At 32.8% G+C, this 16,776-nt stretch overlaps 1 protein-coding gene across 11 annotated transcripts in view; it reads left to right on the top strand.

Annotated features, from left to right (window-relative positions):
- Positions 1-16,776, top strand: part of LOC124536652 (dual 3',5'-cyclic-AMP and -GMP phosphodiesterase 11-like) — a 220,519-nt gene that overhangs the window by 193,245 nt on the left and 10,498 nt on the right. For all 11 annotated transcript variants that reach the window (XM_047113199.1, XM_047113191.1, XM_047113196.1 and 8 more), the window contains 2 exons: positions 13,637-13,795; positions 14,717-14,851. In XM_047113199.1, the coding sequence (XP_046969155.1) occupies positions 13,637-13,795; positions 14,717-14,851 (294 nt within the window). The remainder of the gene's footprint in view (positions 1-13,636; positions 13,796-14,716; positions 14,852-16,776) is intronic.

The raw sequence follows: 16,776 nt of genomic DNA, 5'->3' as shown, positions 1-16,776 counted from the left end.
TGGTGGTAGGTTAGCTACCATGATACATATATTCTACTGCCAAAAAGCAATTCTTATCGTTAGTAATTAGTATTGTTGAGTTCCGGTTTGAAGAATCAGCCAGCGTTATTACAGGCTCAAGAGATATAACGTACCTACTTATTAGTAATTTATGAGTAGTTGTTAGTACTCAAGGTTGGTGATGTATTGATATTTCTCACAGCGCAAATTTCTATAGCCTGTGGTGACCACTTACTACTCAGTTGGCCAGTGTTTTACGGAAGAACATAACCACGGAAACAGTGTTACAAAATAGATTCAATTTTCCAGTGAGTGAACTAGTATCGCTTATACGTAAGATACAAAACTCTTTAGCCACTAAGATGGATGGCGCATTGGCGATGTTAGGATTGGTTAACCTCTTACAAAGCCAATATCTGCGGGCGATTTGTATCACTTACCGCCAATAGACACATTGGCCAATGTGTCCAAGAATGACAAAGTGAATTAAAATAAACAAATCCACAAGCTTTATAATCTATACATATAATAAAATTGGAGTGTCTGTTTGCAATATTAAAATAGCCCTTTTTTAAAGCCTTTTGTTAACATGATACATATACCAAAGTCACATTTTATTACAATTTTTGTCTGACTGTCTGTTTGCTACGGCTAATCTCTGGAACGGCTGGACCGATTTTGACTTAGGCTGCATTATTTTTTTTTTTAAATTCAAACGCGCACAAGATCGCGGGCACAGCTAGTCTTAAACACATAAAAACATTGTCACAAAACGTCGTATGTATGTGAATAGCCTTATTTTGATGTTTTCATTTAGCGTGTTTGGACGTTGATCTCTTGATTGGTTAGCAAAAACGTCACATGTAGATACATACATTTATATTGGTTAATTTGTAGTTTACAATTTACGAAGGCTTTGTTGTTCAATGCGAACATAATATTGACTGTAATAATTCGCTTTGTTCGACTAATATTCTCTAACAAGACAACTATTGCCAATAAATATAGAATTTCCGATATTGTATGGTTTACGTTTAAACGCTTGCAGTTTATAATCGAGTTATTAATTTCGTTAATATGATGTGGTATTGTTCATTACGTAATAAAGGACGTTAATATTTGTTTATTGGCGCGCACGCAAAAAATTAAACACGGCGGATAATTTTCGTACCGTTTTGAGTAGCGCCATTTATTTTCCCTTAATGAATTAACGTTGTGAAATATTAATATTTATTATATTTAAAACTGGGAAGCATAAAAATTTTTCATGTTTTAATTTTCAAACTGTCTCGTTGGTTTAACTGAAAATTATAGAAGACTGCTGATCTCTTCCTGCCTTCAATTATCGGGTATTGTCGGAAATTATCGAATTTTTCGATATAAATCTCTGAAACAGTCAGTAACACTAACAACCTGTAAAATTCCCATTGCTGGGCTAAGGCTTTTCTCCCTTGCAGGAGAATGTTTGAAGTATATTCCATCATGCTGATATACATGTGGCAGTTGCTTTATTGCAGGTTACCTCACAATGTTTTCTTTCACTGCCTTGCATGAGATAAATTAAGGGTTTGAATCTGGGTTTGAGTCTGCAATCATTGGTTAAGATGCACGCGTTCTAATAACTCAAAACTTCTCTCATACATATGGTAGGTTATACCAATGCTGGCCTTTAAATTTAATGTATACGTTTTCGTCGTCAATATTTATCAAAGCAAGTTATCCATCTAGAGTTTATCTCTAAATACGTAATGCATATACATGTCACGAAATGTTTTGTTTTATTGCCGCAAAGATTTCGATACTTTATTGTATTAAGATACGGTCGTGTCTACGCTTTCGTGTCTACATTATTTTACGACAGCCTGCTTTTGGAAACTTACCAAATACTATATCTTTTGATGATTTTTTTTTATTATGTCGAAGACTAAGACATAGACTAAAACAAAATGTGAGTGTGTTTATTTTTGATTTATTAATGGTGTTTGATATTTTAAAAATACATTTATATTTATTATATAAGTATTTTTACTATATTACGGTAGAATTTATTTAACTTTATCGAGTAGGTACAGCGTGATATAAAATGAAAACGGCTGAAACTGATGACATTAACATTAAGTAAGTAAGGTAAAGGCATCCCAGTGCTGGGCAAAGCAACTCTTGTGGCGAACGTTTGTAGCACAGCATTATGCGTTGCTACAACGCCGGCTGGTATACTTCCAATATCCAACAGATGCTGATTTTCTAACGATGTTTTCCTTCAACGCCAAATACGGGATGAATTATAAACACAAAACATTATATAACCAAACGAAAACTTAGTGATTTTTACTCAGAGTTGAACCCACAATATTCGGGCAATATTGTATACCATTTCGAATACAATAAATTAAAAAAATATAATATTATTAAAGTTATTATTTTCGGGATATTTACCATGTTTTTTATTTTTGTTCGGTGGAGTTCGATATTTCGACATTGTCTACGAATGTCTTGTTCACGAGTCTCGTCAAATAAATATTCCGAAATTAATAACTTTAATAATGAAAATAACCATGTTAATTTAAAATCTTAAATATAATATTATTTAGTAATCTGAACAATAAATACACCGAAACCCGCTCAGTGACAAAGCGTTAATTGACGTGTCAGTAATCTTATATTCGTTTAAATATACTTTAAAACAGAGTATCTTCGATATCTCTGCCGATATCGCCGGAGGCATTCTGGATTTATTATAATTTCTGGCGCCGTAACTCGACCGGCTATCCGACGCCGGTAAAATCTATTTAATCGACACCATGTAATGATGATTGAGCCGTCGCCGGCGCCAGTGGCCTTATCGCGATCATCGAGCTAACATCGGAATACTAATTGACACTTGTGAGTTTGTAATAGCGAGAATCGCTCGCATTCTGTTGCTAGTTATATTCCGTTATCATATCGTCACGCTGTTTGACTATTGAATGCGTGTTATTGTCTCTCCATTTAACAATAAACAAACTGTTTATTTACTTTGTTCGATGCCTTATATATTATTTTATGAGTGGAATGATTGAATGCTTTAAACAGGTACTATTGGATGGGTCCTTCCCACTAGTGAGTTTAGATAAATTTACATAGCGATAAAGAATTTCTTTTGCAGTATAGCATGGGATGAAATTTAAGTTATAATTATGGGTATCCGTATTTAAACCTATAAATAAATAAATTATTATGGGACAACATCACATGCATTACTCTGATCCCAATGTAAGTAGCTAAAGCACTTGTGTTATGGAAAATTAGAAGTAACGACGGTACAACAAACACCCAGACCCAGGACAACATAGAAAACTAATGATAATCTACATCGATTCGGCCGGGAATCGAACCCGGCACCGCGGAGTGGCGTACCCATGAAAACCGGCGTACACACCACTCGACTACGAATGTCGTCAAAACCTATAGCCTTATGCTCTTGTACTCGTCTATATTTGTTAACAATAACACCGATGATCTGTTCTACATTATAAATATGAAAGTAACTCTGTGTGTCTGTTACTTATTTACATAGCCAGGGTTTAGCCTTGGGTTGGTCGTCCTTAAAGTGAGCGAAGCCCCGGCGACAACTAACTCTAAATGTATGAATTTCGCTTATACAGATTATGTTGCATTTTAGTCCAATGTTTTGACACTATAAATAAATTTGAAAATCGAATAAAAAATCTAGAGTCAGCGTTGCCAATTTTTTATACATAAGAAGGGAGATCGTATTAATTTTTATAAGTAAATGTTGCTGGCACTCGCATCTACTACGTTTTGGCTATTCATTCCTAAGAAAGAACAATATTCGACAATGTATTTTGCAATGGCACACTGCCAACGTTTCGAAATTTGAAACGTATGATTCCAATACTGTCCAATGTACGAAAGTGTGTCGTACTCATTTTTTGTTACGTATTTTCTTTGACTGGCGTGTCGGTACTGACTGTATCTACCTGATTTCAGATCTTTAGGTCCCGAGTTCAAATCCCGGTTTGGCCAATGAAACGTTACAGGGTCAAGTAGTTTGCTGTATTATTTGAACAATGAACATATTTTGTCCTTAATTGGCATATGATGTTTTGAATTCGATTATAATGGAATAATGTTTATCGCTGTCTAAAAGGTTTAAGTGCAATTTGTGATAAATAATAATGTGGATGATAAGAATTACATTAAATGAGACGTAATCTGATAGAGCTTTCGAATATTTATACTTTATGATTGTGCGTCATAGTGAACTGCAAATTTTTGTGGTTATATTACTTCCAGTAACTAGTACTGATCTCTGAGATAAGTCCCAAAGTCATGGTACAAAACAATTTCATTTTGATTTGTTATACAACAAACAACAACAACAGCCTGTAAATTCCCACTGCTGGGCTAAAGGCCTCCTCTCCCTTTGAGGAGAAGGTTTGGAACAAATTCCACCACGCTGTTCCAATGCGGGTTGGTGGAATACACATGTGGCAGAATTTCTATGACATTTGTCACATGCTGGTTTCCTCACGATGCTTTCCTTCACCGCTGAGCACGATATGAATTATAAAGACAAATTAAGCACAGGAATCAGCGGTGCTTGCCTGGGTTTGAACCCGCAATCATCGGTTAAGATGCACGCGTTCTAAGTACTGGGCCATCTCGGCTCAATTTGGTTTGTTATACTTTACTTAATTGAAAAAATAGAAAGAAATCAAACATATTGTAAGGCTCGGAATGGGCTAACACGGCCGTGCTGCTTGTATAATGGTAAAAAGTTCCTCTTCAACTCCGATGCCCGAAAATGAACTTCCCATTGGAATTATCTAAATCTTTCATCACTTTCTTTAGAAATGGTAATTTTTACATTATATTTTTGTTAACATTTTCATATGTTTGAAGTCAAACACAAAAGTCAAAAATAATGCACAATTACTTCCTACATCAACAATGTAAAAAAATTCCGACATTGTTCATACAGAATGTGCCCTTTGTTTTCACGTTTCATTATATATTTAATTAAGTTTTACAAAACGTTTATTCACATTTAGCCGAATTATACAAACGGAATTAACAAATTTTATACAAATGTTCATTATACAAATACAAAGTTGTTTTAATACGTTCGTTTGAAAATTTCGAGTACTATATTAATTGAATAGGAGAATCTGCTTCGTCTTTACAAGAGAACGAGTTATAGCTTTGAAGATAATGTTTACTACAGTAGGCACTGCTAATGATAAGAAGACATCCTTTGCGCGGTAATAGTAATATATAAAGCCTTTAAACCTATTTTTTTGCATTAGCTATTTTAAGGAACCTATATCTCTCTAAAATAGTTAAAATTAAGCTAGTCTATTGTTCTTCATCTTGTGTTATTATTGGACTGTTTGCTAAAGACTATAACTATCAATCCCAAGTATCGGATTTAAAGCTATATCGAATTAATAAAATATCATCATGTTATTCTGTCGAGAAATTCTTAATATCAACACGGCATCTGGTATTTGGCAGTTATTATATTTCCTTATTTTGGAAAGCGTTGGCTCTGCATCTGTACGCTTTCCACTCCTGTTGGATTTTCAGTCCCATTGGATTATGAGAGTATGGCGATTACACACACACTGTTAGAATAATTCACACACGGACGAATAGTCTCCTCTAAATAAGGCCGCTGTAAATTTATCAAAATCAATCAGGAGGATGGCATCAATTATATTATCATTGTTGGTACACTCGGCAACAAATTCATTTTATGATTAATGAAAATAATTAGGGCTTATTTTATAATTCGAATATTTTATTGTTTTTTTTTTTTTTTGTTAAACGCAATCGATTTCCAAACCTCTTTTCATTTCTTTACAATGTCCAATATTTTATTTGTAATAATATAAATTTAATTTGGACTGAAGTGTGAGTTGCACATCACATCTCCTTACCTCTTTCTTCACTACTGAAGATAAACATAACATAACAAATATAGTAGATAATAAATCACATGAGCATCAGTGACTCTTAGATTTCGACCCGTAATCTTAGGTTTTACGTGTTCCATCCACAGCTATTATTTACTGAACTTAGCCAAGGAATTCCCAAAAGCAAGTTTTTATGTCGAAAGAAATTTTAATTAAGATTCAAGAAATATAAATTGAACAAAAACTGTGATTATTATTTCATGGAAAACTCGACTCAATGGTAAAACAATTCCAATTACCTTGTAATATTCTGATGAATTTTCTGCTGTTGATATATTAGATTCCTTTTCATGATAAATTAATGAAGCATCGTACTCGATAAAGAAGTATCCTGAAACTTTAAATCTACTGAATACGCTGTATATGTTCTATTATAATCGCGGAGTTGGTTGGATTAAATGCCAAACGCGTGGTATTTCCTAGTAAGATGTTTGATTTATGTTTACAGTTATTAAATAAGTTTTAGACTTAAAAAAATATATGCAATACTTCTACTTTATATTTTCGTATAATAAATAAAATTTAAAAATCTTAATGTAAAATCTCATTTTATTTTCAATTTTAGAAATTGCTAAGTCAACGTTGGCGATGTGCTTTTTAATTAACTCGCAGAAGCAATAGGTTACATAAACTCACTATTCCTACAGTAGTTCCATTCGCTTGTTACTTTTTAACTTTAAAATGGAAGAAAAGAGCGGACTTACAAAAACATTTTTTTTATCAGGAGCTATTTTACTTTGGTAGATATTTTTAAATACTGAACTACTCTAGTAGTCAAGTAATGAATATTAGTATTTTGTAAGAACAAGCTCGAAATTCACTGATATCAACATGACATAAGTATCAGAAGTTCATAAGCGATATTGCCCATAATAATTATGGCTTTTAAGGGATATACGTATCAAAATAGCGTAAAACGATTTGGTTTTTAACATGTCACGAGTGATATACGAAATGAATTGTTACGGAACAGCATTGCACGTTAGTGTAAAATTTATTATCGTCTACATGACGCATCCGAACCAGAGGAAAACTTTTTACGATTTTAACGGTGATAAAATTGATGTCACTCGAATGCTTTCCGTTGGTTTACTTGAATTCTCAAAGGCTGTAACAAAAACTGAACGCTGGACACATAGATTCGATTATTCAGGGATATTGTACACTCTAAACTGCGCCCTAGCGAATTCACCCTCGGACCGGATTGCCCTTGTTTGTAAACCAATATCGAAATTTAATTTCGTCGTTGTTGTAACTTCGCAAGGGTCATTTGGCCGGTGTCAATTAAAATTCATAGACTTGCGGTACTTTGGCAATTAGATAATGTTGATTATGTTACTCGATAATTATCATAAAGCCTTTTTATATTTACATATTGAAATAGTTTAAAAACGTCACGACAAATACATTAATACATAGTATAAAACAAATTCGCTTCTGATCTTTAAAACTTCGCAGGATTTTGGTGCAGTTTCTTTAGTAGATAGAGTGATTCAAGAGAAAGATATTACTATTTATAGTACATACATATTATAGTAAAGAAATACTATTAAAATATCTTCGAAGATATTGACTTACGACAACAGTAGATAGCTGTGGACGTTGTATATACAGAAATTCTGTACTATATTCAGTACCAGCATTACAGTAGTGCGAAGTCGGGTCGGATCGCTAGTGAAGAATAAAATCATCAGTTTGAAAAAACCACGCACAGAAAAAAATTTGTACTCGTATCATGAGTTTACCGTATTATCCAGTATTACAAACTACTTATATATTACTTTCTGTTAATAACTTAAGTTTTTTTTAATATTTTCCAGTAAGAGTACGAATGTTAGGAGTTTTTGCAGTCACTACCGCGCCTGGGCTATCTCCGGTCTGCGATTGATTTTTACGTTTCCGGCGAATCTCAACATAAAAATATATCATTTATATAAAATATTAACAGTAATGAATATAAAATAAATAGCATATAAATTCATTGAAATATTACACTCATAAAATGATATCTTAAAAATCAAGGAAAATTAGTCGCGATAATATCGAATATCAATAATATAACCTATGACATAAATTTCCTCATAATCACTACCCATCAAAGATTTAAACGAATATCTAAACCTAATAAAAGCATTAAACTGATCGTAGAAATGCTGTGAATATTTGTGATAATTATAATAAGGTTTATTATATTAGCGATAGGTCTTAACGCTCGTAACCACGTTATGGAGACGGTTCTGCTAATGTGTGCACGTTTCCAGAGGCATTTATGCGTTAGTCACTAAATGTAGGAGAGGATTTCGGCTGGCTCGGGAAACTGAAACACTTATTCCCTTTATGTTCAATGGTTATGTATTTTTATATCGTATATATCTAAGGAATGTTTCGTTTAGGTACTTAATTTTAATGTGTTTTCTTGTTTTTGTAAAGCAGATTTGGAATCATTTGGTTGTACAGATACGAGATAGATTTATTTAAAGATTGCTTTTTCACGCGGCTTCAATTGACTCGTATTTAGTTTTGATAAGGAAACAAAACAGTAAACGCATTTATCTATGGTAATATTATAAATGTGAAGGTAACTCTGTTTGTTTGTCTATCTGTCGCTCTTTCACGAACACATCGCTGAATCGATTTTAATGAATTTTTGTATGAAGCAATCTTAAACTCCACGAAAGGACATAGGCTACTTTTTCGTCTAACACATGACAACCAACACACTAAAACACTACTACTACTAGTAATACATAATATGCGTTTGTAATAGTCTTATGAAGATTTCGCGATCATTCGGAGGCTCAGTTCAGAATTTAGGACATGGCCATTATGTTATTTAATATAATATTTCAGCGATGTAGTGAAATATCTCAACAAGGAAACTGTATGTCGTGTGTGTGGGAGTCGAAAATCCAAATATTTAGGATGCGTATCGCAGTGGATTCTTTTTCGTTCATTTTTCCCTAACAGGAAATAACGTCTTTGCCCTGTGGGATATCTACTTGGTGTTACTTTATAGCTTTACTGACATTACAATCGCTCGCTTAGAATTTCGCATCCTTTTTTTGGTCTCTGTATTTCAGTATATCCATTTTAATGTGTATTATATTTCAGTATATACTACACATTTATATGTATATACTAAATGGTTTCAACCTCGTACAAATAAATATGAGACAACATCACATACTTTATTCTGATCCCAATGTAAGTAGCTAAATCACTTGTGTTATGGAAAATCAGAAGTAACGACGGTACCACAAACACCCAGACCCAAGTCAATATAGAAAAGTAATGATAATCTACATTGACTCGGCTGGGAATCGAACCCGGGACCTCGGAGTGGTGTACCAATGAAAACCCGTGTACACACCACTCGACCACGGAGGTCGTCTTAAAATGCTCAACAATTACTGACTTATGTTTTACTCTCTTATTTTATCTCTTCATTTATCATGATCAGTTTTTAATGCGTAAAATCAACATAAATATAACATTCAAATTAGAACTCTATTACTATAACTATAATGGTGCTATTGAATTGTATTTTCAGTATTTAATAATCAAAAATGATACGTCAATTGTATAAAGGGCTTAGGGTGTGTTTTGTCATAACTAAGTTAGGAAATCTTGATTAATCATCACATAGATACGAGGGCAATGGTAAACTAATAACACGTAGTTTCCGACTTCCCCAAGTTAATAATACATCCTTCCTGGGCCACGGTATCCGTTTCTATAATAATATTTCACTGTTACTTTTAACTGGGCCTATTAAAAGAATGATTTTTTTTTTATAAATAATGCTACAAGATTATATTAAAGATAAAAAGCCTGGACATTTATAGCGTGAAATTTATTGATTTCTTCAAAAATCTTTGTTTTACGTTACTGATATACTCCAGTATTAAAATGTTGGATAATAGTAGCGGTACTTGGTACATAACTTTGTGCTAACCTTAACATTTAAAAATACATGAAGCCTTTGGTGCTGAATGCACAGACGTCTGCAGTATATACTCGTGTGCTTATTTTTGTGATTGGTTTATTTCAAGAAGACATCATTGTAATATATCACCATGAAAGATATTCGTTTATTTAAATTTTTCGTTAGAAGCGTTAACGTTTTCACTTTTCATCGAAAAAATCTTTATTCCATAACAATGTGCGTTGTATTCGAGTTGTCCCCACAGACTAACTTCCGGCAAAGGGAAATTCCTGACAAAGACTTATGATTTCTCAATTCCTTTATATATATTAACTAGCGACACCCTTCAGCTTTGCGCGCAACAAAATATTACGTAGGGTATCTTTATTATTAAATTAAAAGAAGACAAATATATTTATGTTAATGATTACTATAGTTTTGGAGTCTTTTGCAAGCCCGCCAATCTTAAATATACCGCATTAAAAAAATGTCTACACGTGTCAAATAATAATCTGAGCCAGTGTCACAGATTACGTAACGTTATAAAAAAATATTTAAAAAAAATATTCTAAACGATACTCTTTGATTATTAAATGTTTTTATAATTCGAACATGTATTTAAATTAAAATATACAAGTACATTATATCCTTCATATCTCAAAATAGATATACCAAAGTAACAAATCCATTTGATATTTACATGTAAGGTTAATGCTTTTTTCATTAATATATCAAGTTAACGTCAAATCTGTGATATAGATGATGAATTGCGATGTCAGGCCATTAATTGCGAAATAAAATGCATTAATCATTTCGAGTGCAAGGACTTGCGTGGAGTCCTTCTACTCTGATCCCGGTTTTAAATTAAAACGAATAAGCTTTTATCGAAATTAATGACGAAACAGATTCGAAGTAATTGAACAAATTATTTTTCGAGAACCGACATATATTTATCTATTTTTATCAAAACAAAATTCGGAATGTGTTCGAAAATTCGAACATGTTCGATTTTTGTCAAAATATTGACCAATCAATTTAAAAAAAACCGTATAAGAGATTGCGTTGTCACTGGCACAAAAAGCGTGTACGAAAACCCACACATATAAAAATATAAATAGATAAAAATTCTAAAAAAATCAATTAATTAAATTCATAAGGAATGTGTTCCAATTCCGTAAATAGAATGTGTGTCTAATTATACGTCTATTAAATGACTAATTTGTAAATTAAATAGAACATAATATTCTATTTTTGTAAATGTAATTAATTATTATCGAACATTTTCAATGTCGAAATATGATATTTTTGTAAGATAATTGAATTAAATTCGAATTTGAATAAAAATATAATTTGACGATTGATAAATGTATGTGAAAAAGAAATAAGTTTGAAAAGATATATTATATTGATTAGAATTTTATATTGATACGATCTGTGTATGTTGATAACATCTGTCTGCGCATGTCTTATACTCAATTGATTTTTAATGAACTCCAAATTCACATATACGATTCATTTTGGCCATGATTCATATGGAATTAAAGTTAAAATTATTGAAATATATTGTATATTATGGGTCAACTGCTTTCCGAGATTAATATTGAAATAATTGGTCACCCGTCAGTCATATCATCAATTGTTCTTGCTATTATAAACATCGAGAGTTTATGTGTTTTAAATACGATAATACGTTTTTGTATTAAATTTTAAAATTAATTTGGTTTATTGGTAAAAATGGTTTTAAGTATTACTTTGTGTTTGTTTTGGGGTAGGTTTTAACGGTACCACAAACACCCAGACCCAAAACGACAAAGAAAACTAATGATAATCTTCATCGACTCGGTTGGGAATCGAACCCGGGACTAGACCACGGAGGTCGTCACGGAGGTATATGTAGGTAGTTAAAGTGTTTTTTTTTGATCATGTCAGTTGGCTGACTGGCTAATGTGCTGAATGATTAAAGTTCGATGAAAGGGCAATGCGCTCCCAACCTTGGGAACTAAGTTGTTATGTACCTTGTGCCTGTAGTTATACTTGCTTACGAAATCTTCAAACCAGACTACAACTACTAAGTGTTTCTGCTTGGCGTAAGAATAGCTGATAAGTCAGTGGTACCTACGCACACAAGCACATATCCCTATATATTATACAAAGTATATGTGTGTATGCAATGATTTCAGAGTGCTTCAATCATAAGCTTTCTTTGATGTAATTAAGTAATTTAACGGATCTAATATATTGTTACATCAAATTCTTGTGTTTATTGTCTAAATAAGAGTGATTTATTTTCAACTGGCGAGTAATTGTGCACTTAAAGTAACATACTATATAACAAATCGAAAGATGAAAATACTTATACATTATCAAGTAGGTTTTTACAAAAAAAGTTTAGTTATAATTCTTTTGAAACGTTTAAAAAATGTGAGAGTGAGTTCTGATGCCGCGCCCACACAGGGTGATATTTAAACTACAGGATCAAATTTCTCGTTATACGGTATACGGCCAATTCACTGTCAAATTAATTTAAATAGACAACTTCACGTCTTATCTTATTTTACATTTATCGCAATCATTATTATTATTTTATTTTAATTTAATTAATTATTAGTTACGTGAAGAACGGAGGATGCATGAAATATATTTCATAATGGCGAAGAAAAACCTCTGACGCGTATATATGTACCTACCTACACGTACCTTTTTATCGTACATTACAAAATTTAATTAAACGTGAAGCTATGAATGTTGTAGCGTTCACAGAAAGGATCCGACGAGAACCGTTCATTAAATTTTTTGACTAATTTAATTACATATCATAATTGAACTCGTTATCGTCGTTCCCTTGCTCTTATTTTCCTTGCAGTTCCTTGCAGTTACCCCTTCAGAATGCTTTAGCTGTAGGTTTGATTCCCCGTCACCATTCGTGTAGTTAAGGGGATGACTTCTTGGTGGTAGGGCTTTGTGCAAGCCCGTCTGCGTAGGTACCACCCACTCACCAGTTATTCTACCGCCAAATAACAGTACTCAGTATTGTTGTGTTCCGGTTTGAAGGGTGAGTGAGCCAGTGTAACTACAGGCACAAGGGACATAACATCTTAGTTCCCAAGGCTGGTGGCACATTGACAATGTAAGGAATAGTTAATATTCCTTACAGCGTCATTGTCTATGGGTGATGGTAACCACATACCATCAGGTGGCCCATATGCTCGTCCGCCAACCTATACCATAAAAAAAAATATTTTGGTAGATTCACTCGAGGAAAGGTATCTCAGACGGCTTATTTCTATAATGTGTTTATCTATTAGGGCTTTATCTTACTCCTGCTTACCGAGGATCATGAAAAGAAGGTACAGTATCCTGAATGGATATGAACAATGTTGATACGATTACGGCTTTACCTTTTGTTTTGAGTAGGGGCGGCTAGTTACAGACGAAACATAGTTTGTCTTCTTCTTTATAATGTCAAATCACTGATGACAGAAAGGGATAAATCACTTTTTAGATAATAGATTTATAATATCTCCCTGCATTTATAGATAAAGAGTAGAGGTAAAACTTTATAAACACTAAAAAAATAGTTGTACATGTGCTCGTATATATCGTTACGAAAGCGATCTCTTCAATAAAGATCTCATATTATAAGTTCTCATATTATAAAGCAACAGTTTGTTTTAAGACTATAGCTTGTATTACTAAATACATACATATACATCACTATGTATTTTTCTTCTAGGTTCTGTTAGTCCATGAAGCGTCTAAGGGTAGTTTCTCGCGGGTGTTCGACTTGGAGGCAGGAGACGACGAGGAGCCCGGCACACCGCGAACGTCGCCCTATGAAAGTCGATTTCCGATAAATATTGGTATTACCGGATATGTCGCTACGACTGGCGAGGTGAGGCATTGAAATTTTTAATTGATTTTATATTTACAGTCGGGGTAAGAAAAATTTTGTCATCTTAAAATCTATTTTCATGTGCTCAGTATGTGCGATATTCTTTATCGATTCAGAATGACATATTGCGTCACAATGATTTGATGTTTAGATTCAATTGGTACTTAAACTCTTTAAGACTGGAGAACGAAATGAATTTGAAAACTGACGAAAGTTTTCTTTCTCTGACTGTACATCAACATCACATACGACTCTCTTTAACTGGTAATACTAAAACTCTATTAAAGCTGAACTAAATACAACAATGTATAGTGAAAAAATGTTTAAGGAATATAGTACTTATTAAAGTATATTTACGAGTTAAAAACTATAATTTCTTCTATCCCCTGAAAGTTCATATCGTAAACCAATAAGAAACTTCTTGAAGAATTTACCGAAAATGTTAAATAACTCTATCTAATAATACAAATATTATCAAGATTATACCACGCAGGCCTCATATTCGTATAGCCTTAATGTTCATGCCTCCTAAAATTGCAGTGATAAAGACTTTATTACAATTTTTTTACTATTTTATAATTACGGTTACAGATAAAAATTTACTCTTTCTTTCATTATTAAATCTCAAACAAAAATCCAATCAAAAAAAACTTTATTCAATTAGGCTTTTACAAGCACTTTTGAGTGGTCATTTAACAATTAAGTTAATTTACAACTGGTTCGGAAAGTAGATTCTACCGAGAAGAAACTCAGTAGTTAATCTATTTCAAAATCTCCAAAGGCTAACATGGCTAAGGCTAAGTGATTACAAGAAGATAAACGTAATAACAATTATACGTTTTTTATATAACTTATGTTGTTGTTGTAATTAATGTGTGAGCACTGATTAGTGTACTAATATGTGTTTCATGAACTTTACAGACTGTTAACATCGCAGACGCATATTTAGACCCCCGTTTTGACCCCTCCGTGGACGACAGTGCGGGGTTCAAACACAACACGATACTTTGCATGGCGATAAAAAATTCAGAGGGAAGGATTATTGGAGTGATTCAAGTGAGTCTATTATTAAATAGTCATCATTATCAATACATGTTATAAAACAAAATCTCTATGTATGCTTAGATCTTTATAACTACGCAACGGATTTTGATGTGGTTGTTTTAATAGATAGAGTGATTCTAAAGAAGGTTTCTGTGTATGATACGTGGACAACATAAAGAAATAATGATAATTTTAGAACTTTATAATATGATGTCGTAATTAAACAAATTCTGTAGCATATTTAATATCAACATTGCACCCGTGCGTAGCCGGGGCGGGTCCCTAGTAGTAGTTTATATTGTTATATCATTAAATTAAAATCTTGTCGCGTCAACAGTCCAAGTTAAAAGCGGGTGATAATGCGAAATAATTATTCAATAATATTATATTCTAAAACTTCTCTGAAAGGCGTTGCATATTCTGATGGTAATTTTTTTTTCAATCAAGCAATACACAAAAAATTCTTCATTTATTCGAATGGATTACTAAACATTAGGTGAGATCTTTATCAGATTGGCAAATTCGGCAGAGTTCGGTCGTATTCGGTAGTCAGCGCGAATTCGTCCAAGGGGGAAAGCATGTCCCGCCGTGACCCGTAATTTATTCACGCTCATAATAAAGCAACATAATTATTATTGTCTGCTTAATTACATGAAAAGTTTTCATTCATTTTTTGTCTGTCTGTTTCGATTGTATTAACTGTCATACTGTCAGCGAACGAAGCTTTTTGGTATTCGGGCGGATATGAAAAATTTTGGCCGAATACAAAATAGAAGCTGAAAAAGCATTCCAAATGTTTTCGATGGTTCCAGTACGACTTGCCTTGTGTTAGATGTGGCATGTTTTTTGTTGAAATGTGTATTAAAATTCATTGTGATCTTCGAACATTTTATATATTTTTCACATATCCTTGCTATATACAGAATCGACGTTATTCAAAATACTTACTCGATGATTTTAGATTTTAATGCACAACTCTATGTTTAATTGTGAGAATTTTATCAAAACATTTATTATGGTATAAATTAGCGCGAAGTATTTTATAAGACAGAAATCGCTTTGTTCTCGTTCTTGCTTATCTCTTCTATTTCAAACAAAGTCATTTAAAAGACAAAATATTTCGCAACTAGTTCTGAATATCTTGAAAATTTCATTCTTAAAATTATTTTAATATATTCTGTCCTTGTATGAACCGCGCGTCAATCATTGCCAGTAAAATATTTCCAAAGATTTACAAGAGTTATATAAGGTATATAACATTATTCTTTACATATAATTCAGAAAGACAGCAAAAGTTAATTGTTCTTACGTTGCGCATTGCGGGACGGATTAATGCGACAAAGTAAATGCGTGCCAGTGTAAAGCCAAGCACAGATTGTCTTACGGAGATTACGTAAATACGATGCGGGAATAGCGTCGTTTGTATGCACCACGCCGTATATTTTGCCCGTTCATTCCATTATGAATATGTAAATATGTTTTATCATAGGCTAAAATCTGAAACCTCAAATTACGTAGATCAAGCAGATGTTCGAAAAATTTGTCCGCATTTTGATCTAAAAGAGCAACTTGGCTGAATCGAACGAAGTCTTCGATTCGAAATTTAAAAACACACGCGTTGTGAATTTTTATTTGTGTATTGTGGTTCGTATTCGAAAATTAAAATACAGAAGTAATTTTGAATTAAGAATAAGGTGCGTTTATGAAGAATTTACTTTTTTTTTATTAAATATTAAGTCAAGGCACTTTTAGACGTACATGAGTTAATTGTTTGTTTATTGAAAAAGTTACACCAAAAACTTATCACCATGCAATTAAAATAAGAGTAACTTTCAATGTGATACGTCTTTTATTCGGTCTATAAATATTTAAAAATTATCCCTAAACAATGCAAGGAATTGTTAAAATTTCTTACGCCGCCGCCAATGTTAACGGAC

This window comes from Vanessa cardui, chromosome 17, assembly GCF_905220365.1.
Source record: "Vanessa cardui chromosome 17, ilVanCard2.1, whole genome shotgun sequence".
Lineage (NCBI taxonomy): Eukaryota > Metazoa > Arthropoda > Insecta > Lepidoptera > Nymphalidae > Vanessa > Vanessa cardui.
Note: the sequence above shows the minus strand (reverse complement) of the source record. Positions and strands in the feature narration are given on the sequence as shown.